We start from the raw sequence: 22,412 nt of genomic DNA, 5'->3' as shown, positions 1-22,412 counted from the left end.
TGTAGCATACCAAACGACACATAAAAGTTTTGTTTATGTTGAAGTTTCGTACTTGATGTAGCTGACATTTGTCTTCCGGGATATTTACAAGATCTTAATTGCTTGTGCACGATTTAAAAGTGAATTGTTATCATTTGTTGCTTCTGTAGTGAGGAAATTGTAGACTAGCTGCTTCGATTACAGAGAATAAATTATTTGTTGGGGATTCAAGTACTTGAGAATATATTCTTCTTCCTCCTCCCTCTTCTTTCCTTTTTTTTTATTTTCTTTTTTTCGGGGGTTGTGCGCAAAAGGATGTTTTTCTGTTCTGTTCTCTTTGGTTTTTATCATGTCTCTTTAGGTCTTCCTCTCATTATTTATGTTCAAAATATTAAATAGCTATTGGGTCGGATCCACTCATAAGGGGTGCTAATTAGCCCGTAAACCTATTAGTTTGTCGTTATCCTAAACCCTACCTAAAATGTATAAATACACATTAGGGAATAGCAAACAAGATGATTTTCACATTAGTTGACGGCTCGGGTTTAGAGAAAAACTAAAGAATATCCAGAATGTGGACAAAGGGAGTTCAATTCTCAAGGACTGGTGACACAATTCATGTTTGCTGCAGATGTGCTTCCTTTATGAAGAAATCCGTAAGTCTCCTAAACTATTAATTATGATTCAAATACTACAATTTAGTTGTAAAAAAGCTGGACAACGGCCTATAGCTGATTATTGTGATGCTTGATGTGAAATGGTCTCCTTATAATCGTACCCGAAGAGGAGTACTCATTTGTTTTCCTACGCACCACAATGAGAAGCAATTTCTCCAATATTTATATCTGCATATCATGACACGAACAAACACAAAGGAAGAATAAGCATCAGAGCTAGTATTTTACAACAGCACTTCAAGGATCTTTTTAGGTTATTGATAGTTTTGAGCTGTTGACAAGCAAATCTCTCACACAATTTTTCCATATACACTTCGAAATCTTTTTTTTTTTTTAATAACTGTAGTGTCTGAATCAGCTTGCACGCATCCCGACTCATTCACTTCATTGACCGCTAGGCTACACCTTTGGGTGCTAGACTAAAGGAAATCTTTTGAGCCAATAACACTGCAAAGTTTTTCAGTATGCACAAGCTATCCTCTATACATGAAGTCAGAAGATCCACCGAATTTAGAAATCGAAGTAAATGCTTACCTAGCAAACATAGGCCTAACAAGATACCCTCTATACATGAAGTCAGAAGATCCACTAAATTTAGAAATTGAAGTAAATGTTTACCTAGCAAACATAGCCCTAACAAGAAAAAGCCTTACTCCAAATTGACAAACTTAAGTAGTCTTAGTTAAACTATATCATATTGTCCAAGAGGAAATCTACATCAGGAGTGACAACAGCCCGCTTGCCAAGTTCTCCAAGCTGGCAGCACTGCTTCTCAGCAGTATTAATTGCAACAACATCTTGAGAAAAAGCGCAATCTACACCAGGAGAAACCTGCAAGTAATTTCTTGCTGTTAGGGGAGTTTTGTATTGACAGGCACATTGCAAGCTACTGTACCTGCGTTAGTATATGCTGGAGACCCAAAAAATTGCTCTGAAGGCCAAAGGGTAATAATTTGAACAATATAGAAACGTTATGTCGAGGAATATATTTGTGAAAAAGCTGCAGAGATCACTTTGCTACTTACTAACTTCAAACTCAAGGCAATGAAAGAGGATTTAAAACCAAAGTACCAATCATTATCGAGCAAAAGGCTGACACTATAAAAATAAGGGGAAGCTTAAGAATTGTTTTAACCAAAAGTCTCAACGGAAGTAAGGAAGATAACAAATGGGAAAAAGATATGACACTTGTTCTGCTAAATAACTTGGTTCCTTTCGGCGTAACAAAATGCTAAAGCTCGGCACCTTCATGGACAGTTCCAGTGCTAAAATAAACACTCTGGAAGTTCTAATAATTTAACCATCTTTCGCAAGTGTAATTTCTTTTAACTGGGAAGAAGAGTTATCATCAAACTGAAAAAAAAAATTAGATTGTCAAAAGCAAGGGAAATATGCGACTCACATCGTACAGGATATCTCCAAGCTTCAATTTAATTTTCCCACTCTTGTAAACCAGCATTTTCCCCATGTTTCCCGCAGGCAACTCTTGCAAACCGCATGCGTTCTTTGTAGTATTATGCCTTCTGGAAATTGTAGAGCTATCAACTATCTCTTTTCCCTTTGCACTGGCAAGAAGCCTGGGAGCACTACCAGCTACTTCTTTTCCCTTAAGCGTAGGTGATGACAACTTTGCCTCTGGCAATGTCAAGGAGCCAGCAGTATCTCTACCTTCGGTGCTGGCTTGTCGCTTGCCTAAGGGTAAATTTGCTGGAAGCTTAAGAAAAAGAATCTGTACATCATCCTTTTTTTCCTGTTAACCAAATATCCATATTAGTAATCCATGTGAAGAACTTTTTATTTTTCCTATGAATATGTTTTTGTATTCAGAATTTACTGTTTAGAGCAGATACCAACCAGTAAACCAAGCTCTGAAGCAGGTTTAGTATTATTTTCGTCATACTCTGCATTTCCTGCAGCCTTTCCAAATTCAGCTTCATCTAGAATTTCTACAAGCCACAAAGAAGAGTACCAAGTTTTATTAGACGAAATCATGGAATGAAAGAAGAGAAGCAAGCACCCGAGTGATAGCATCTCCTTGAAGATTACATCAATTGCACTATAGGCAACGGTTTGTACACGTTGAACCACAATTAAATTTCTTTTGTTTGTCATCATCCAGCACTAAGAAAAAGATGTGATTCAAAACAAATCTCATGCCCCCAAGCAACCCCACTGACACGAGGAACCAAACTATACTCTTCCATCTGCAGCAAAAGAGTCAGAAATCATAGAGAAAGATGACAGATAATTCTGATAGATAATTCTGACTACGTGGCCATATTAAGTGCATACACCAGGCATCAATATTTAGGTTAAAACTGAAGTTTCATAGTACTCAAAGTGGAGATACAATTAGCCTTATGATGAATCCACACTTTTATGGTAAAAGGACAAAAGGGGTAGTCTCTACTTGGCAGTATGAAAAAGAAATTATATGGACAAGTTTCGAATATAGAGCCATGGAAATACTTTTTACGGCGACACAAAGGGAAAGTAAACTATCAATTAGGAGCAAAGGAGTAGATTATTTTGCGTAAAAGATAATCCTGTTCATTTAGATATACCTGGGTCTCCAGCATAAGGTCTTCTGAGAGGAAGAGTTATAGGATAGTTGCTATGATGGTAATCCTGCCAAAGCATCAAGAAGAAAAAGGTCAATTCATGGATGTTGGCTTGGGAGCTGCCGTGCATAAAGAGAACTGATGGCAGGAAAATCCATTACCCAAGGTTCTTTGTACTCTTTCTTCCTCCTTCTAAGTAAAGAATCTGAATTATTGGCTGAAATTCCAGCAAGATCTGATCCAGTACTTGAAGGTAAAGAAGGTAAACAATCAATGTCCATCCTATCAGAAGATTCATGGTCTTTCACAGTACTATCCCAATTGACAGAGAGTTCCCTAGGCTTTCCAAAAGTCCTTATGGAAGTTGGTGATGCTACTCCATGAGCAAATGCAACCTCAACTGCTGCATTCATTTGAATATGCATTTGCATAAAAGAGAACAATAATCATTGACGACAATGAACGATAAGGAATGACAAAACTGCCAATAACTAATATGATAAATAAACTGTCAAGGTCCGTATGTCTATCCAAGGAGGAGGTAATTTTCACTTTAATTTTCCCGTTTCAATCTTCCCTCTTTTTAGGTACAAGCATGCACTTTGATCACATGCTCTATAGATGTCATGAAATTCTATGAATCATTCTACCAAACACCCCTTCCCAACCCTTATCCAAGGGTAAAAGTAAGGACACGGGAAACCACATCGGATGGAAAAAGAGCCTGTAGAGAATGTGGCTCTCAATTCAACAATTCAGAGAAAAAGAGCCCGCAGAGAATATGCTTACAGGCACCCAAAAAGTGTCTATAAGTTATCCAAGTCTTTCAACATTGCAGAACTACTAATCAAGAAATCGTTGTATTTCTAAGAGTACGAATGTGTTAGCTTCAGTTGACAATACTGCTGTCGGTCTAAAATAATTTTGATCAGTATTCAGTAGAAATCACTGATATTCCCCTTCTTTCTATCCCTTTCCAAGAAACAGACTTGCATACTCTACATATTGATCACAATGTATCTCATTTTTTATATGCAGCATTATGCTATATGCATAAAAACTTGATGAATGATACTAAACCGAAGCATCGATTAATGATTTCAGGAGAAGAGAAGGCTTACCTTTTTTCTCTGTTTTGGGTTTCTGTCTAGTCAAGCGCTCCTGATCAGGCGAAAGAAGAATAGTTATCGCAAAAAGACTTACTCGGAGACTAGAGTTGCAAACTTGTAATAGAAATACTACTAAAATGATCCAAAATATCAGTCTATATCCGGTTTTCTGCTACTCACCTTTTCTCATCCATAAAGACGCTTTTGCATGGGATGGACACAGTTACTAAGAAACACATCCACCTCAATCAAATAATTCAAGCCACATCAAATGCAGTAATAATTTCATTTTAATCACCCATGTTGTCTTAGGTTATTTCATATTATATCATTTTTTTCGAGGTGATGTCAACTTATTGATTGCAGCTCTATTCTAGACATCATTCATTTAGATTTGAATCCACATTATAGCCTTTCCCGCTTCTTCTTCTTCTTCCCCTTACCATATTCACAGGGCCACACCCGCCCAAAAGAATTTTAAAACCGCCTTTATTTTCTCGATTATTTTTGGAAACAACTATTTTAATAATTTTATGCCCCCTAAAGAGACACTACAAATTTATAACACCATCATCCTACTACAACCATTTTCCTTTATTTGGGCTTAAGACCGGCTATACAAAAAACTTAGGTGCAAAAGACTTAGGTAGGAAGAGTTTGGGTCCCAATAGAGCGAAATAGATACATGAGGATTGATATAGCCAACTCCAATAAATTCAAGATTCAGACATAGTTTTAATAGATTTTTGGGCACGGAAAGGGGGGGACTAAGACTAGGGAGGCAAATAATACTACTACAAGAAAAACTTGGAATAGTTAATTTTGAAACAAATAAATGAAATAACAAAATCAAAAAAAAAAAAAAAAAAAAAAAAAAAGGAATTGTTGAAATTCAGAAAGCAAAACCAACCAAAATGTCAAATCTGACATGGCTTTGCCTGACTACAACGTGAAGCTAATAAAATAAACACACAATATTTAATATACTTATATATATTATAAATTGTATTCAGTGACACTATACTTTCTTTGATTTCTTAATTATATTGTGCTAAAACTATAAACACATAGGAGCAATAACAACTACAAAGTGAAGCTAACAAAACAAACAATAAAGCTAATAAAATAAATACACAACTAATAATAATACTTTTTTAACGTACCATAAAAAACCCATAATTTGCATTCACCGACACTAAAATATAAAACTATAATCTCTTGATTATTGTGCTAAAACTATAAACAAACACTACAATAACAACTACATATGTAATTCTTTTTTGCATTTTAGACCTCTGCCCTTTGTTTTCTGTCTTTTTGGACCTCTTCTTTTTTGCATTTTAATAAAAACAACCCCCATCGGGCTATATTTTTTTTTTTTAAAAAAAAAGTCAAAATGGAGAGTAAAATTACGTTGACTTTTTTCAGAATAGCCTCAGCAGCTTCATTACCATCTCTATCCTCATTTCCATCTGCTTCACTGCAAAAACAAAACAAAAATAAATAAATAAATAAAATAAAATCAGTATTAAAAAACATGCACAAAAAAAAAAGGAATTACTTTTTAGGTTGTACGGAAATCTGCTTCTTTCGACGAGGAGGTCCTTTTGGAGCAAATTTAACCTGTAAAAAAGGAATTAAAAATTAATATTTAGAGAATAATGGGACAATAACAATAAAATAGCAACCTATAAGACAAATAAAGCAACGGGTAATAATATACATTGAAGAATACGAAACTACGCGATAACTAAATAGTTTTACTGGAAATAAGGAAGTAAGCTATAATTAGATACCTTTCTGGTGCTAGAAGAAGAAAGGGGCAAATCTGGATCCATGTGATAATATGTAAGATTTGAAGGAGTTTAAGGTAAATTTGGATGAGAATTGAAGGATCTAAAGTGAAATTGAAGAAAATTCTGCAAAAACTGTGATGAAGATGACTATTGTGAAGAAGAAAAAAGGGAAAAACTGTGATGAGATTCGAACCCTAGACGTGCAAGTAGAAAAGAACGACTCTACCATAAGAACTAAAGGAGACTTTTGTACTGTAATTGGATGATATATTATGTATACGAGCTTCCGCACTGATTTATCATAATTAATTCATAAAATGAATATGAAAATATATATTACTCCCTCGGTCCCAAGCTAAGCATCTCTTTAGATCATTTTACGTTCATTAAGATATCAATGAATACAATGTCTAGTTTACTAAAATTACTCCCATTTATTAAATATTTCTTGATAATTGAGCACTATTAAGAAGAAGCAGTTCTTTAATATAAATATATAATTGGAAATAATTTTTAACTTTTGTCTTGAATTCCTAAAGCGACGGTTATTTTGGGACAATTTTGTTTTTGCTAAAACGACACTTATTTTGGGACGGAAGGAGTAATAAACTATGGTTAAGGGATAGACTTTTGTGCTTATAGATAGAAGCACATGTTCTGGCTCATAAAGAGTTGAGAAGAGAGTCTCACCTCGCACCGTCATTATTGCTCGGCTTCGACATCGATCAAATGATTTGATTGATAAGCTTTTTGGACCAATTTTTTTTTTTTAATTATTTAACTGTTAATGAGTTTCCAAATGCAACTTTTGAGGTGCACCTTTTTGCTCAACTCAATCCGATTGCTATAAAAATCTGGCTAGTCCATCAGTTTTCTTAACGAAAATTCTGATTTTTGCACTTTAACTATTTTATGTGTTTGATTTCTATCGTCTGTTGAGTTCGTTGTTCATCAGGGTTTGCTATATCGCTATACTTGTGAGTTTAGTTCATTCTATCGGGAGGATGTATTCCATAATCTCGGGTACATTGAGGAGAATAATTTCCTCAAGAACACTTTGTGTGTTTGGTGCGCTTGGATTTATTTTTCATTATTTCCAGATTCTGTTTCAAATTATTTTTCGAATACAAATTTATAACAGCCTATAAATATCATGGATCTATTGTTTTGTTATTCTATTTCTACTGATGGGTTTGGTATGATAATAGTCATTTTTAAAAAATAAATTCAAAAAGTTACAAGAAGAATGACTTTACTGATGAACAGAAGTTATTTTGTTAATCTTTTTTAACTTTTATATTACTTGTTTTACTAGCAATTAGATATTCTTAATCTTTAGTATTAAATTTTTTTCAATCAAATACACTCTTGATTTGCTAATATTATTAAGAGATTTTTCCTTCACCAATCACACACCATTTTTCTTTTAATCATGAAAATGGATTCCGACATACCAAAAATATCTTGATCTTCCAACGTAAATACTTTGAGTTTACAAGTTTGTGCTAAAAAATAATAGCTCTATAATTCTGCTAAGTTCGAGTTCTCCTTTGTTACAGTACGTAGGGGTACAAAAAGCTGTTTCTCCTTTTAAAAGAGCGTAATAATATTATTTCATTTTGTCACTTCAAGAAATAAGAACCCACGGCCATGACAGTTAATTTTTTTCTTTTTCGATTTAACTATTCGATACCATAGAGTTGAGTTATTAGTTATTCAATTGAATTTTCATCTAATGATTGTTACTTATAATGTACTCCATCCATCCCAATTTAAGTGTCTTACTTTTCTTTTTGGTCTGTCCTAAAAAGGATCTCTCTTTCTATATTTAGTAAATTACAATTCAAACATCCTACATGACAAATTTATAATCATAAGATTCAAATGACATTTTAATACATTATACGCATCTTTAATTTATGGCCAAAAGATTCAAAAGTCTCTTTATTTCTTAAACTTCATGCCTAATCAAACTAAAACAATTAAATTGAGACGGAGGAAATAGATTTTTAAATAATTTGATTGGGTAGGATCAAAGTAAATAAAAGATTTAGCTAAATGATTGGCTACAAAGGAATTTTGTTATTGAATGTGTCACAAATTTACTCCTAATTTTGTAAATTTTTTGTAAAAACGAAGAATCATATTCAACAACGCAGAACGATCAAAAGAAGTGATTAGACTTGAGATCTTATTTTTACTCTTGAAACCTGAATCCATTATATCAAACTTACAATGTTGCTCAAATTTTTCAAAATATTTACTGAAGTCGCATCAATCTAACATGATTTCAGCTCAAATGATAAATCCACATTGAGCTTTTAGTCCACCTAACATGAGCGCTTTGGCTACACTTATGTTCAAGACATATTGATTGGGTATCTGATTTAATATCGGCACTAACTTCAATTAATTGTTGTTATGCATACTCAGACATAGTACTAAATAAATATACGTATTTGGTATGACGGAGAACACTTTTTGTTATTATTCTTAAATTTTCTTATGTTTGGTTCAAAATTCTTAGATAGCATCTATATGAAAAAGGTTTATTAAAAATGAAAAAAATGTTATTTCAAATGAGGATGGAGAAAACAAATTTCATACTTGACATTCCATCCTAATCGTCTCCTTCCAATTATTTAACTACTTTGGAACGATGTTTTCTACTTCCAAGAAAGCTTATTCCTTCATACCAAGCACCATTATGGTCTTTATTACCCATGCCCATGCTCTTGTCCATATCTTGAATCCAAGGATTTAATGGCAAACCAAAATTCTAGATTCGCACCTATGTCAAATGCCCATCCACCCGCATTACAGCAACATAAATCTGATGCCATATTAGTGTAAAAACTTATGTTTAGTTAGGTGTAAATATGTTTTACTCACAATTAAGACCCGTTTCTTACCAACTAAACTTTATCCAACTCATCGAAGTGTAATTCGTCCTTGGCCAGCTTCAGCTTTGACGGATCTTCAGGTAGAGCTGATGGTTGTGATTTGTGAAACAAGCAAGGCAAGATAGAAACACACATTTTAGCTTTTCACAAGATAAAAGCACACTTAAAAAGAATTGTAGACAGAGAAAATGGCCAACTCTCAAATGCCCATAATGAGCACTAGTCTTTTTTAGATGGAAGACGTACCTACAAACAAGCATACATATACACAAAATCTACAATCAAACGATTGGAATGAAACATAAAAACTTTTACTAAAGGTATTAAGATGTGTACAACACCTTCACGAGAAAACCCCTATACATATCCCTCTCCATTTGAATTTAAGTAATGGCGTTAGACAAGATTTGAAGTTTCAAATAATAATAATAATAATGAAGAAGATGGGACTGTTGAAGCTTACGATCTTAAACATGTCATGAAATGTGTGGCTATAAATCACGCCATTAAAGGTAAAATACAGGGTTTAAGTTATCTAGATATAAAAAAGTGCCGGTCTTTCTTATTTTAAAGACTAAAAAGAAAAGAGTGAAACATTGTAGTAACATACAAGAACAAAGGATGATAACCTTTCTCCTTTGCAGTATGGCATAAACTCTCCTCCCACACTGTCCATATACTCATAGACTTCACAACCACAAATCCATCTCAAGGTATCAACAATCCAAAATTCTAAGTTAGTGGTTGTGAAGTCTATGAGGATACGGACAGCACGCTTGCTACAACTATATGCTTTTCGAGCTCAACAAATATCTAAATCAAATGATGATCCCTCACTCCTTCCGCCCACTACGGCTGGGGGGGAAGCAACTCAAACAGGAAACAACTTATTATATAGCCCACTCGCTCCCTAGGCTTCTCATCCATCTAATGAGCTATATAATCTCTATTGGAGCCGTAATCTAGTTCTTAATGAATAACCAAGTAAGTCAACAAGGTTTCATTTATTTAACACAGCTATATATGAGGATAAGCAAATTTCTAAAACTCAGCCCAGAACAGTTATGCCCATTGCACTACAAGCATCTTTTCCTGTCACAAGATATCTGGAAAATGTATCAGAATGAAATAACAAATAATTAATCCGAAGACATGTGAACGTAATAGTCATACTATCAAGTCACATACCCTGAGGACCTTCACATCTTGAAGATGCATCATCTTCTGGAGAGAAATAGCAAAGGCAAGCATCAGGCTGCTGTCTGAACATTTCACTCATAGTTAAATTAGTAAAGAAAACCCGTTAGCAGAGAAAACCAAAATGGATAAGCAGTGAATGTCAGTCGAGAAAAAACACAACAAAAACTGTCAGTGATCAGTCATTAACAAATCCCAACAAAATAATTAAACAAGATTGACAAAAGGCCTATGTCCAGCATTATTAAAATCCACAAGGCACTTAATAAGCTGCTCCAACACAAGAGGAATGAACCGAACTCCTCATCTCTCTGCAAATGTCATAATAGTACACAGCAAGGTTAAAGAGGTAAGTCCGAAACTTCCAACAAGTAAGACATGGCAAGAGGTAAGAAATCACGTGAAGTGCTCCAACAAATCAGCCTGTCAAAATATGGCAACATCAACAAAGGAGAAATGTTAAGATAAAAAAATCAAACGACGAGCTCACTTCTTTAATGCATTAAACTAAATTAAAATAAAGATTTTTCAAACCAGCGGAAAAAGAAAAAAGAAGAAATCTCAAAAGAAGTTAAATTCCAAATAAGGAACAGAAGGACCAAACTCTAGAAATAGATACTTGTCCAAGAATATGCTCCTCTGCATCACTTACAACAATTCAAAAAGGAAATGAACATGGCTAATCAACAAGAAGTAGGTTTCCTATTATCTAATTTTTCTTCGCCAATTATTTTTTCTTTCCTGGGGAACTAAGTGGAAGTGCAGGAAGATTTAAGAAAACAATTCATAAAAGATGCTGAAGGTTAGGAAAGCCAGTATGTGATAATAAGAAATGATTCTCCTTAAGCCCCAGACACAATAGGCCGCTAAGCAAGTTGATTGTGTGAGTATAGTGTATATATAAAGCGTGAAAAGTGAAAACCAAGCTGTACACAAAACAAAAAACTGTAAATGTAACATTTCCATACCTTGTACTGCAAGTGTACAGAGTTAACTGCATCATCATTTCATCTCCGACATGAACTTCTCATATTCAGCATCTGTACCATATGGAGGCTTCTCTGCAGATGGTGGAGGTGGAGGTGGAGGTGCAGCAGCTGCAGGTTCTGGTGGATTTGTGGCCCACGGCACATTGCTCATACTCTGTGAATGGTCCACATTGGACTGTGATCCAGTTGGAGGAGGAGGCGGAGGTGGTGCCATGCCATAATAAGAAGGATAGCTGTATGAAGATGGAGGGTATGCATGTTGGCCATAGGTATAAGTGGGTGCACCATTATGAGATTGCACTCCGGGAGGATAACTTTGTTGTGTCTCACCAGAAGATGTGTAATTTTGTTGGTTTTCACCAGAAGAAACGGTCTGACTCGGGACACCAGAAGATGGTGGTGGCATTGGTGGAGGAGGATACTGTGCACCATATGGAGGAGCAAATTGACCCGGAGGAGGAGGAGGATACATGGTTGAGCCAGGTGGCGGGTAAGCGCCATATGGTGGAGGTACAGGTGGTCCCCATGGAACTGGGGTCCCACCATAGCCACCAGGAGGAGGAGGAGCGCCAATAGGACCACCTGTTGCATACTGCTGAGATGGATAGACTCCGGGAGCTTGATTCGGAACCGGATATGTAGGCATTGAAGGAGCAGGTGGGCCCGGAGGCACAGTAGGTTGAGGGGGTTTACCAGCAACTCTCACAGCAATAGTTCTCCCTTCAAGAGAATGACCATTCATGCCAGTAATAGCACTATTAGCTTGTTGAACATCTGCATACTTAACAAAACCGTAACCTTTACTCAGACCACTGAGACGATCCTTTATAACTTTAGCCATCACGATGGTACCAAAGGGAGAGAACAAGTTAATCAAACCATCATCATCCAGAGTAGGGGGAAGGTAACCAATATACAAGTTTGTCTCGTCAAATTCTTTTGGCTTCATTACATTTGACCCTAATCCAGGGTGCGCACTAGTACCACCACCACCACTAGCATTATTACCGCTGGCCCAAGGAGGATTACTGCCCGTGCTGCTTCCAGGACCAAGAGCTAGAGTTGCCGAGTTCGCCTTAATCGATGATTCAGGAACCGTCCCTCCCAATTCAGCCAAGAAATTCTGATACTCATCATCCATTTTCTTTCCAGTAGTATTTTTCACTGGACAATCTATAGTAGGATGTCCCCCATCACCACAAATTTTGCAAAGCACATCACTTTTAAATGTGGTAGTACGAGAAGGACAAGCATACTGCCTATGACCCGGTTCACCACATAGCCTACAAAACTCCTCATCTCTAATCGTTCCATTCAACGCCGCGAGTTCCCTAAGCTGTTGCCTCTTATGCTCGTTAAGCACTTCATCGACAGGCTGCAAAAGCTTCTCTAACATAGCTGCAGCGGCCTCAAGCGACTCCTGAGTATCCGCCTCCACCAACACGTGCAAATCCTCATTCTCAGCCGGATCATGTTTCAAATTCCCTTTTTGCTGTAACCTCCCTTCTTTAACCGACCCTTTACCTCGAATCACAATCTTAGCACCCGTCTCCTTCTCCATCCTCTTCTGAGTATTCCCTCTCGGCCCAATTATAAGTCCTATAAAATTATAACCCGGGTACTCTTTCATCGGGATATAAAGCTTTTTATGAAGCTTAGGTGGTCTATAATCCGCTGGTGGCTTAAAGGCCGGATTTTTCTTTATTATTTGCGATATAATCTCTTGTCTCTCTCTATTCAATTTCTCTCGAGCACGATACTCTCTAGTATTTATCCTAACCCCCATATTATCATATATAGGTTCGGGTGAAGGCGATCGAGCGCCTTCAGGTCTATCATCTAATGGCATACCAGATTGCAATTTTCTACTAATTTCAAGTAATCTACTATTAAGTGCTTGTACTTCAGGATCGAATTCAATACCTCCCGCGAAATCTTTCATGAAATCAGGCAATTGGATCACGGGCTTGGGGTCATCATCAGCCCACCTCGATTTACGCTTCCTTCCGGGCCCACTCCCGTCGTTTTCGTTGCTGGTATCGGATGGAGGTGGGTCCCACCTGCTTCTACGACGACGGCGGCTGGTAGTTTCCTCTTCGCCACCCGATTGGTGGTCCTTTTCGGGCCCACTTTGAGTACTGGTTAACCCGTTTTCGGGTAACAATGGCTTCTGTAACATTTTGTTTTGACCCGAATTGTCTTTTTCTTGATTGTTTGAGTTCTGCTCGGCATTTTGTCGAACACCTTGTGGGGTATGTGGATCCAGGGTTTGTTGGGAAGGGTTTTCTTGAAAGTTTTGATTGTTTGAGTTGAAATTGTTCTGCTCGGCATTTTGTCGAACACCTTGTGGGGGTTCTTGGGGATTTGAATCTAGGGTTTGTGAAGGGTTTTGATAATACTGGTTGTATGGATTTAGGGTTTGTGATGGGTTTTGATTTGGGGTTTCAGAGGAAATGGCAGGATTGGATTGGGGATCCATTGGTATTTTTTGGAAGTGATGAAAGGGAAATTTGTTGGATATTATTTGGAACAAAAAGAGGGATGAATTGTATTGTACTATTGTATTGTGTAGAGGAAATATACGCGGGATTTGTGAGAGAGGAGGCGTGTGTGTGTGTATTGTGAATCTATAAGTAGGCGTTTGGCCATGAAAACAAAAAATTATTCATTTTATTTGGAATTTTGAAATTGGAGTTAAAGATAGAGTTGTGTTTGATTATAATTTTTGCAAATAATATTTGAATGTAATGAAAATAAAAAAAAGTGAAAATAACATTTTTGATGTTTTTTAAATTTCAAATACAACTTATTTGAAATTTTCATAGCCAAATACTATTTTTCAAATAAAGTGAAAAGATTTTCCGGAAAAAAATGAAAAATTTCTCATGGCCAAACGGGCCCTAAGTTTATATTTGGATAACACTGGGGCTTGAAAAGGGAGGAATGTGCTGATTTGGGCTTAAGCCAATTGGGCTTCACATAATCACATTGGGCCGATTTCTACTGTAGGTTTTTTTTTTTTTTTTTAACTCGGATTGTCCTTCAAAAGCATTGGTCTTTAATTTTTGGCCCTCAAATTAGTGGTCTTTAATTTTTGGCCTTCGCCTAATACTCCAAGGTTCTGGGTTCAAACCTTAACTTAGTAAAAAAGAAGAAGGAATTTCGCAAGGTAAAGGTTTGGATTCGCAAGGCAGAATTTTGCATGCAAAAGCAAAACTCTACCTGCAGGCAGAATTTTGATGCAGGCAGAGTTTTGCAAAACTCTACCTTAAATTCTGCCCTGCGAATTCCAGCTCTACCTTGCTATTTTTTTTAATTTTTTTATTGAGCAAGGATTCGAACTCGAAACCAAGAGCTTTTTAGCGAAGGAAAAAAGTTAAAGATTCAAATTTGAGGGGGAAAAATTAAAGACCACCCCAGAATAAGGACATTCATGAGAATTGCCCTTTTGTGGCGTGGGGGTTGGGGGGTTAGAGAATTAACATCTCAAAATACATTTTTTTTGTGCGGAATGTCCTTCAAAGGCCCAGTCTTTAATTTTTGCCCCTCAAATTGGTGGTCTTTAATTTTTGCCCTTCGCTAAAAACTTCTTGGTTCCGGGTTCGAAACCCCGCTTAGTTAAAAATTAAAAAAAAATCGCAAAGTAGAATTTGAATTCGCGGATTAATTTTGCCTCAAACTGTACTTGATCAGGTAGAATTTTGCTACCTTCAGGAAAACTCTACTTCAGGTATGGCGAAACTCTACCTTAAGGTAGTTTGCATTAAGGCAATTTTATTTTTTTTATTCAATTGAAATTTTGCAAAATTATGCCTTAAGGCTTAACTTTTGCCCGAACAGGCCTAATTTTGCTTATTTTTTATTGAGCTGAGGTTTGAACCCAAAACCTCGGGGCATTAGGCGAAGGACAAAAATTAAAAACCACCAATTTGTGGGACAAAAATTAAAGACCAGTGCCTTTGAAGGGCAATCGCGCAAATGACCCCTAAAAATAGCCAATTATACAGTTTTCCCTTCAAATGGACTGGTCTGTAATTTTTGGGGAAAGAACACCGAAGTCCACTACAGACAAAATAATTATCCTTCCATGCCTCCTTTACTTTCATACTCCCAAAACTATTTACTCTTAATACCCATTATAGCTTTTGTAGGTAATTGTCTCTTTTTTCTTTCTATTCTTTTTTATTTCTCTACTTCTTATCTTCTTCTTTTTTTCTCGTTTTTTTTCTCTCTCTTTTTTCTCCTTTTTTGTTCATTTATTTTTTTCCCAAATCATACTATATTTATTTTCTTTTTCACCATATCTGATTCCATATTTAACTCTAGCTTCTTTGTTTTCATTTTTTTTTATTTCTTTATATTTTGTTCCTTTTTAATTTCATTTATTTCTTTTCTTTTTGATCTCCATAATCTAATTTCATTCACTTTTTTTTTTTTTTTTGCTATTTTTATTTATTCTTATTTTTTAATTTCTGGTGATTTTCATTTACTACTTTTACTCCTTTTCTAATTTCATTTTTTCAAAATTATTTTTTTCTTTATTTCCTTTCTACACACCTTTTGGATCCTTTATTTTTATTTTTTATCCTTTTTTATATCAATAAAAAGGATAAGTGATATATATATTTTTTTATTTTTTTTATTTTTTTCATATCTCAAAAAATAATTTATTTTAGCATATAATATATCAAATCGGTAGCAGTTGAAGTATACTGGTGCAGTATACTATGATACCCATATGGTATATTTCATATACTAACAAGGTATCATACAGGACTGACGGTTTATTCTTTCAATAAAAACACTCAATCATCTATGTATATATCATATATTGACAGAGTATCATTGAGGACTAATTCATCCCTTCAATCAAAACACAACTCAATCCTCTATGGTACCCGCATGGTATATATCATATACTGACAGGGTATTATAGAAGATTGATTCATTTCTTCAAAAAATACTACTCAGCGCTCTATGATACCCACATAGTATATCATATACTGACAGGTATCATAGAGGACTGACAGCTCATTCCTTCAAGAATAACACTTAGCCCTCTATGATACCAACCTCATATACAACATATACTGATAGGGTATCATAGATGACAGATTCATTCCAACACTACTCAGTCCTTTATGATGCCCATATGGTATAAATCATATACTTAAAGGGTATCATAGAGGAAAGGTTCGTTTCTTCAAGAAAAACACTAATAAGTCCTTTATGATACCCTCATGGGATATATCATATAGGACAGGTTCATTTTTTCAAGAAAAACACTCCACAGTCCTTTATGATACCCCGATGATATATATCATATACTTATAGGGTATCATAGAGGACTGATTCATTCCTTCAAGAAAAACACAACTCAATCCTATATGATATCCACACACACACACACATATATATATATATATATATATATATATATACTCAATCCTATATGATATCCACACACACACATATATATATACATATATATATATATATATATATAGAGAGAGAGAGAGAGAGAGATCATATACTCACAAGGTATCATGGATGAATGACTCACATGATATATCATATACTGACAAGATATCATAGAGGACCGACTCATTCTTCAAAAAAAGAGCTTAATTGTCTATGATACTCACATGGTATATATCATATACTTGTAAGGTATCATAGAGACCGATTCGTTAATTCAAGAAAAACACAGCTCAATCCTCTATGATACCCACGTGGTATATATCTTAGATTGATAGGGTATCACAGTAATTGATTCATTCATTCAAGAAAAACACAACTCAATCCTCTATGATACTTATATGGTATATATCATATACTTACAGCGTATCATAGGGACTAATTCATTCTTTATCAAACATAATAATACCATGTATATATCATATACTGATAGAGTATCATTGAGGATTGATTCATCCCTTTAAGAAAAAGACAACTCAATCCTCTATGATACCCACATGGTATATATCATATACTGACAGGATATCATAGAAGGTCTAGTTCATTCCTTCAAGGAAAACATAACTCTATCCTCTATGATACCCACATGCAGGGACGGAGCTACCTGGTCCCGAGGGGTGTCAAGCGACACCCCTTCGCCAGAAAATTATATTGTATAGGTATGTGAAATTCTGATTTTATACATATATGTACTAGTATTGACACCTCTTATAATAAGTTTAAGGCTCAGCCCAGTGGTTAAGGGGTGTCAAAGGTTCCCCAAGGTTGCGTTTTCGATCCCAGTTCACAACATAGTTATTTTTTTTAGGCTTTTTTTTCGTTTTTTATCTTTAAAATAACAAAACGCGACTACTGAGCGTGCATAAGGGATTAAAAAAAATCCCTAATTCTAGAAAAGAAACGTGATCTGAATTAGGGATTAAACAAATCCCTAATTTCTGCTCGTCGCTCAAACCTCTGTCTGCCGTTGATCGCTCATCGACAAGCTTGTCGCTCGTCATCGTCATGGCAACGGTAAGTTAGTCTTCACCCTTTATTTCTTGTTGTCTTTTTCTTTCTCCTCTCTTCAAATTTTTCTTTTCATTTTGACGTTAGTTTTGTGGTCGGATTTTAGCCGAATATAACGTGTGCAATTACGGTTTAGTATTATATTTTTACAAACATTTAGAGTGTGATATGTTTGTACTAATTAATTTCTTGCCATCCAAAATTATAGGCACAAGATTGACTAGCTCATAATGCCAACACGTTCAAAAAAAGTTCCAACTTCTAACTGGCATATGAAACACAAACTTCTAAGTTTTGTGGTTGGTTTATTTTGATTTGAACACAGTTGATTTGTGCAATAGGTGTTAATCGACATTGTGGTTTTGTCCATTCTTGTGCAGTATCCTATCTGTTTTGGTTTATTTCTATGAAAGTATTGTGGTGCTATTTGATAGTACCTTTTGAGTGATGGAGTCTGAAGGGTGGTGTTGTTTTAGCTGATTGTTGCTATATTGCTACTTCTCTACTTCTAACTAATTTTTATTCTATGATTCAGTCTAAAAAATCGCTGAAGTAAGTATTTTTTTCAAAGTACCAAAATCAAAATTTGGCCTCTCATAATCAACCTAATCGGGAAGAAAATGCCGACCAATCGGAAGTACCATTGCATTCGTCTCAAAGACAAGAAATTGATTTAGATTCTTTAGAGTACGATCCGACGAAAAGAACTCAAATCTTGGACTATCATCCAAACCAACGTGATGTAATTAGGAGAGCATACATTCGACAAGGTCCTTGTCAACCTGAGAATCATATCTTTCCTCCAACAGATTTTTATAGAGATACGCGTCGTTTTAATCCTAATTGGTTTGAGGATTATCCTGATTTGTTGGAGTATGGCGTAAGTAACGATGCAACATATTGTTTGTATTGTTATTTATTTATAGATAGTAAAATTCATCAAGGTGGAGGTGATGTATTTCGACCATAGGGTTTCAGAGTTGGAATAAAAAGAAAAGTTTGTGGACACATGTTGGTAAGCCGAATAACATTCATAACCAGGCAAAAAGGAGATGTGAAGATCTAAGTTGACAACAACGGTCTATTATATCTGCATTTGGGAGGTGGCAATCTGATCAATTTAAGCATGAGTATTGGCTTCGCTTAACTGCTTCAATTGATGTAGTAAGACTTCTTGTGAATCAAGGATTTACATTTTGGGGTCATGATGAATCTAAATCATCACTTAATAGGGGTAATTTTCTTGAAATTCTCTCATGGTATGCGAAACACTGTGATAAAATTCATGATTATGTAATGGAACATGCTCCTCATAATTACCGAATGACCTTTCCAATGATTCAAAAAGATATTGTGACTGCATGTAAGATAGAGACCATCAAAGCTATCATTGAGGAATTAAATGGTGGCTACTTTGCCTTATTAGTTGATGAATCTTTTGATATGTCACATAAGGAGCAAATGGCTGTTGTTTTACGATATGTTGATCGAAAGGGATTTGTGATGGAGCGATTGATTGATATTGTACATGTTCAAGATAATAGTGCTTTATCTCTAAAGAGTACAATTGTCAATTTACTTTCTCAACATTCATTGAGTCTATCTTATATGCGTGGGCAATGTTACAATGGGGCAAGCAATATGCAAGGTGAGATAAAAGGCCTTAAAAAGTTGATTAGGCAAGAAAGTTTCTCAGCACATTCTATTCATTGTTTTGCTCATCAACTTCAACTAACTCTTGTTGCGGTTTTTAAAAAATGTATTCAAGTGGGGGAACTTGTATTATTAGTTTCAAATGTTTTGAATGTGTTGGAGCTTCTTTAAGTGTATGGATGAATTTCGAGAATCTCAAAAAGAAAAAATCAAGAGGCATTAGATATGGGTGAACTTAAAATAGGTAGAGGCTTTCAGCAAGACCTTTGGTCTTATAAGAGCTGGTGATACTCGTTGGGGATCTCACTACAAATCATTTTGTAATTTTATTCTTATGTTTGGCTCTATTATTGATGTTCTTGATGCACTTGTTGTTGATGCATATTCTCTAGATGAAAGTGCTAATGCAACAGGATATCTTGAAGCTTGTCAAACATTTAAGATTGCTTTTATGTTGCATTTGATGAGAGATATCTTAGGAATCATAGATGAGCTTAATAAATCATTACAAAAGAAAGAACAGGATATTGCAAATGCTATGCTACTCGTTGATGTAGCAAAGAGAAGGTTGCAATCGTTAAGAGACGATGACTGGGAGACGCTTATTGATAAGGTATCTACATTTTGTATCAAGTATAATATTTTGATACCTAATTTTGATCAGCCATATGTTAACTCTCGAAGATCACGGCGTAAACCTGATGATCATACGGTTTTACATCATTATTGTTATGATGTGTTCTATAAAATTATTGATTGAAAACTTCAAGAACTCAATGATCGTTTTAATGAGGTGACTACAGATTTGCTTCATCGAGTTGCTTGTTTGAGTCCAACAGACTCATTTTCTAGTTTTAACATCAAGAAGATAATGAGAATGACTGAATTATATCCTGATGACTTTGATGAATTTAGTATGGGTGCTCTTAAGAATCAGCTTGCGACATACATTATTGACGTCCGTGATATTGATGAAAGGTTCGCCAATCTGAATGGACTTTGTGATCTCTCAAGAAAACTATTTCAAACGAAGAAGCATTTAAACTTTCCTCTTGTATTCCGCTTAGTGAATTTTTTTTTTTGCTTCTACCAGTTGCCACTGCATCTGTTGAAAGAGCATTTTCAACAATGAAGTTTATTAAGAATGACCTGCTGAATCGGATGAATGACGGACTTTTGAGCGGCTGCTTAGTTCCTTATGTAGAAAAAGATGTATTTATTAATATTTCTAATGATGCTATTGTAAAAACATTTCAAGAGATGAACCCTCGTCGAGTACAGTTGTGATAATGTAATTACATTCTGCTTTCATTAAAAAAGTTTATTTTGTTGGCTTTTTCGCGTGTTTACTTCTTTATATTTTGACACCCCTTAATGAAAATCCTGGCTCCGCCACTGCCCACGTGGTATATATCATATACTAACATGGTATCATGAATGATTGACCCCGCATGATATATCATAAGGTGACAAGATATCGTAGATGACTTTCTGGTGATTTTTATTTATTTTTTCACCTTTTCTAATTTCATTTTTTTAAAATTATTTTTTTTTTTTTTTTTTTTTCATAATCCAATTCCACACACCTTTTGGCTCCTTCATATTTTTTTCTTTTTCTATATCAATAAAAAGATTGATATAAAACATTTGATTTTTTTTTTCTATATTTCAAAATCAAGCTCTTCTACCATTTAGTATACCAAATCAATAGCAATTGAAATATACTGTTATAGCATACTATGATACCCACATGGTATATGTCATATGCTGACAGAGTATCATAGAAGATTGGTTCATTCCATCAAAAAAATACTACTTAGTCCTCTATGATACTCACATGGTGTATCACATGCTGATAGGGTATCATAGAGGAATGACAGCTCATTTCTTCAAAAAATACTACTCAAACTCTATCATACCCACGTGATATATTATATATAGACATAGTATATGACCGAGAGTTCATTCCTTCAAGAAAAATACTCAGTTCTCTATTATACCAACCTGTGTATATTATATACTGACAGGGTATTACAGATGACATATTTATTCCTTAAAAAAAAATACTATTCAGTCCTCTATGATGCCCATCATATACTGGTAAAGTATCATAAATGACTTGTTCATTCTTTTAGAAGAAGCACTTCTCAGTCATCGTCTATGATACTCAACACTCCTCAGTCATTGTCTATGAAACTCACATGGTATATACGTATATTGAGAGGGTATCATAGAGGCTTTTGTTCATTCCTTCAAAAAAGAACTCAGTCCTCTATGATACAAACCTGGTATATATCATATACTGACAGAGTATCATAGAGGATTTTGTTCATTCCTTCAAAAAATAGTCCAATCCTCTATGATGCCCACATGGTATATATCATATACTGATAAGGTATCATAAATGACTTATTCATTCTTTCAAAAGAAAACACTCCTCAGTCATCGTCTATGATACTCAACACTCCTCAGTCATCGTCTATGATACTCAACACTCCTCAATCATCGTCGATGATACTCACATGGTATATACATATATTGAGAGAGTATCATAGAGGCTTTTGTTCATTCCTTCAAAAAAGAACTCAGTCCCCTATGATACAAACCTTGTAAATGTCACATACTGTCAGGGTATCATAGTGGGTTTTGTTCATTCCTTCAAAAAATAGCGCAGTCCTCTATGATACAAATTTGGTATATATCATATACTGACAAGGTATCATAGAGGACTGGTTCATTCTTTAAAAAAAGAGCTCAATCCTCAATGATACCAACCAGGTATATATCATATATTGAACCATCTTATATGATATCCTATCAGTATATAATATATACCATATGGGTAGCATAGATGACAGAGGTTTTCTTGATGGAATGAACTGTCAATCCTCTATGATACCCTATTAGTAAATGATATACCATGTGGGTATCATACAAGATCGAGTAGTGTTTGCCATTTTTATTTTTATATCATTTTTAGTGAGTTAATTATTATAAAAAAGCGACAAAAAATAGAGCCATATTTTAGATATAAGTTTTGTTTTAATTTAAAAAACAGAAAA

The 22,412-nt window shown here is 35.1% G+C and overlaps 3 protein-coding genes across 4 annotated transcripts; 1 reads left to right on the top strand and 2 right to left on the bottom strand.

Annotated features, from left to right (window-relative positions):
- Positions 1–1,071: 1,071 nt before the first annotated feature.
- Positions 1,072–6,341, bottom strand: LOC132068433 (uncharacterized). Of its 2 annotated transcripts, none has more exons than XM_059462009.1 (9): positions 6,123–6,341; positions 5,888–5,949; positions 5,740–5,806; positions 4,339–4,378; positions 3,379–3,620; positions 3,221–3,284; positions 2,511–2,602; positions 2,059–2,406; positions 1,072–1,487 (listed from the first exon to the last, which is right to left on the bottom strand). In XM_059462009.1, the coding sequence occupies exons 1-9, from the start codon at positions 6,162–6,164 to the stop codon at positions 1,344–1,346; spliced, it is 1,101 nt and encodes a 366-aa protein (XP_059317992.1). In that variant the 5' UTR covers positions 6,165–6,341; the 3' UTR covers positions 1,072–1,343. The 2 variants fall into 2 exon arrangements, with proteins under 2 accessions (XP_059317992.1, XP_059317993.1); XM_059462010.1 differs by having other exon boundaries at positions 3,379–3,617.
- Positions 6,342–10,381: 4,040 nt separating this feature from the next.
- LOC132068432 (splicing factor-like protein 1) lies at positions 10,382–13,718 on the bottom strand. Its single transcript, XM_059462008.1, has 2 exons — positions 11,191–13,718; positions 10,382–10,645 (listed from the first exon to the last, which is right to left on the bottom strand). The coding sequence occupies exon 1, from the start codon at positions 13,688–13,690 to the stop codon at positions 11,225–11,227; it is 2,466 nt and encodes an 821-aa protein (XP_059317991.1). The 5' UTR covers positions 13,691–13,718; the 3' UTR covers positions 10,382–10,645; positions 11,191–11,224.
- A 5,275-nt stretch (positions 13,719–18,993) lies between these two features.
- On the top strand, positions 18,994–20,637 carry LOC132066343 (uncharacterized). The gene is made up of 4 exons (XM_059459669.1): positions 18,994–19,443; positions 19,595–20,042; positions 20,154–20,351; positions 20,444–20,637. Exons 1-4 carry the CDS (start codon positions 18,994–18,996, stop codon positions 20,635–20,637), a joined length of 1,290 nt encoding a protein of 429 aa, XP_059315652.1.
- The last annotated feature ends 1,775 nt before the right edge of the window (positions 20,638–22,412 follow it).

This window comes from Lycium ferocissimum, chromosome 8 (genome assembly GCF_029784015.1).
Source record: "Lycium ferocissimum isolate CSIRO_LF1 chromosome 8, AGI_CSIRO_Lferr_CH_V1, whole genome shotgun sequence".
NCBI classification, from domain to species: domain Eukaryota; kingdom Viridiplantae; phylum Streptophyta; class Magnoliopsida; order Solanales; family Solanaceae; genus Lycium; species Lycium ferocissimum.
Note: the sequence above shows the minus strand (reverse complement) of the source record. Positions and strands in the feature narration are given on the sequence as shown.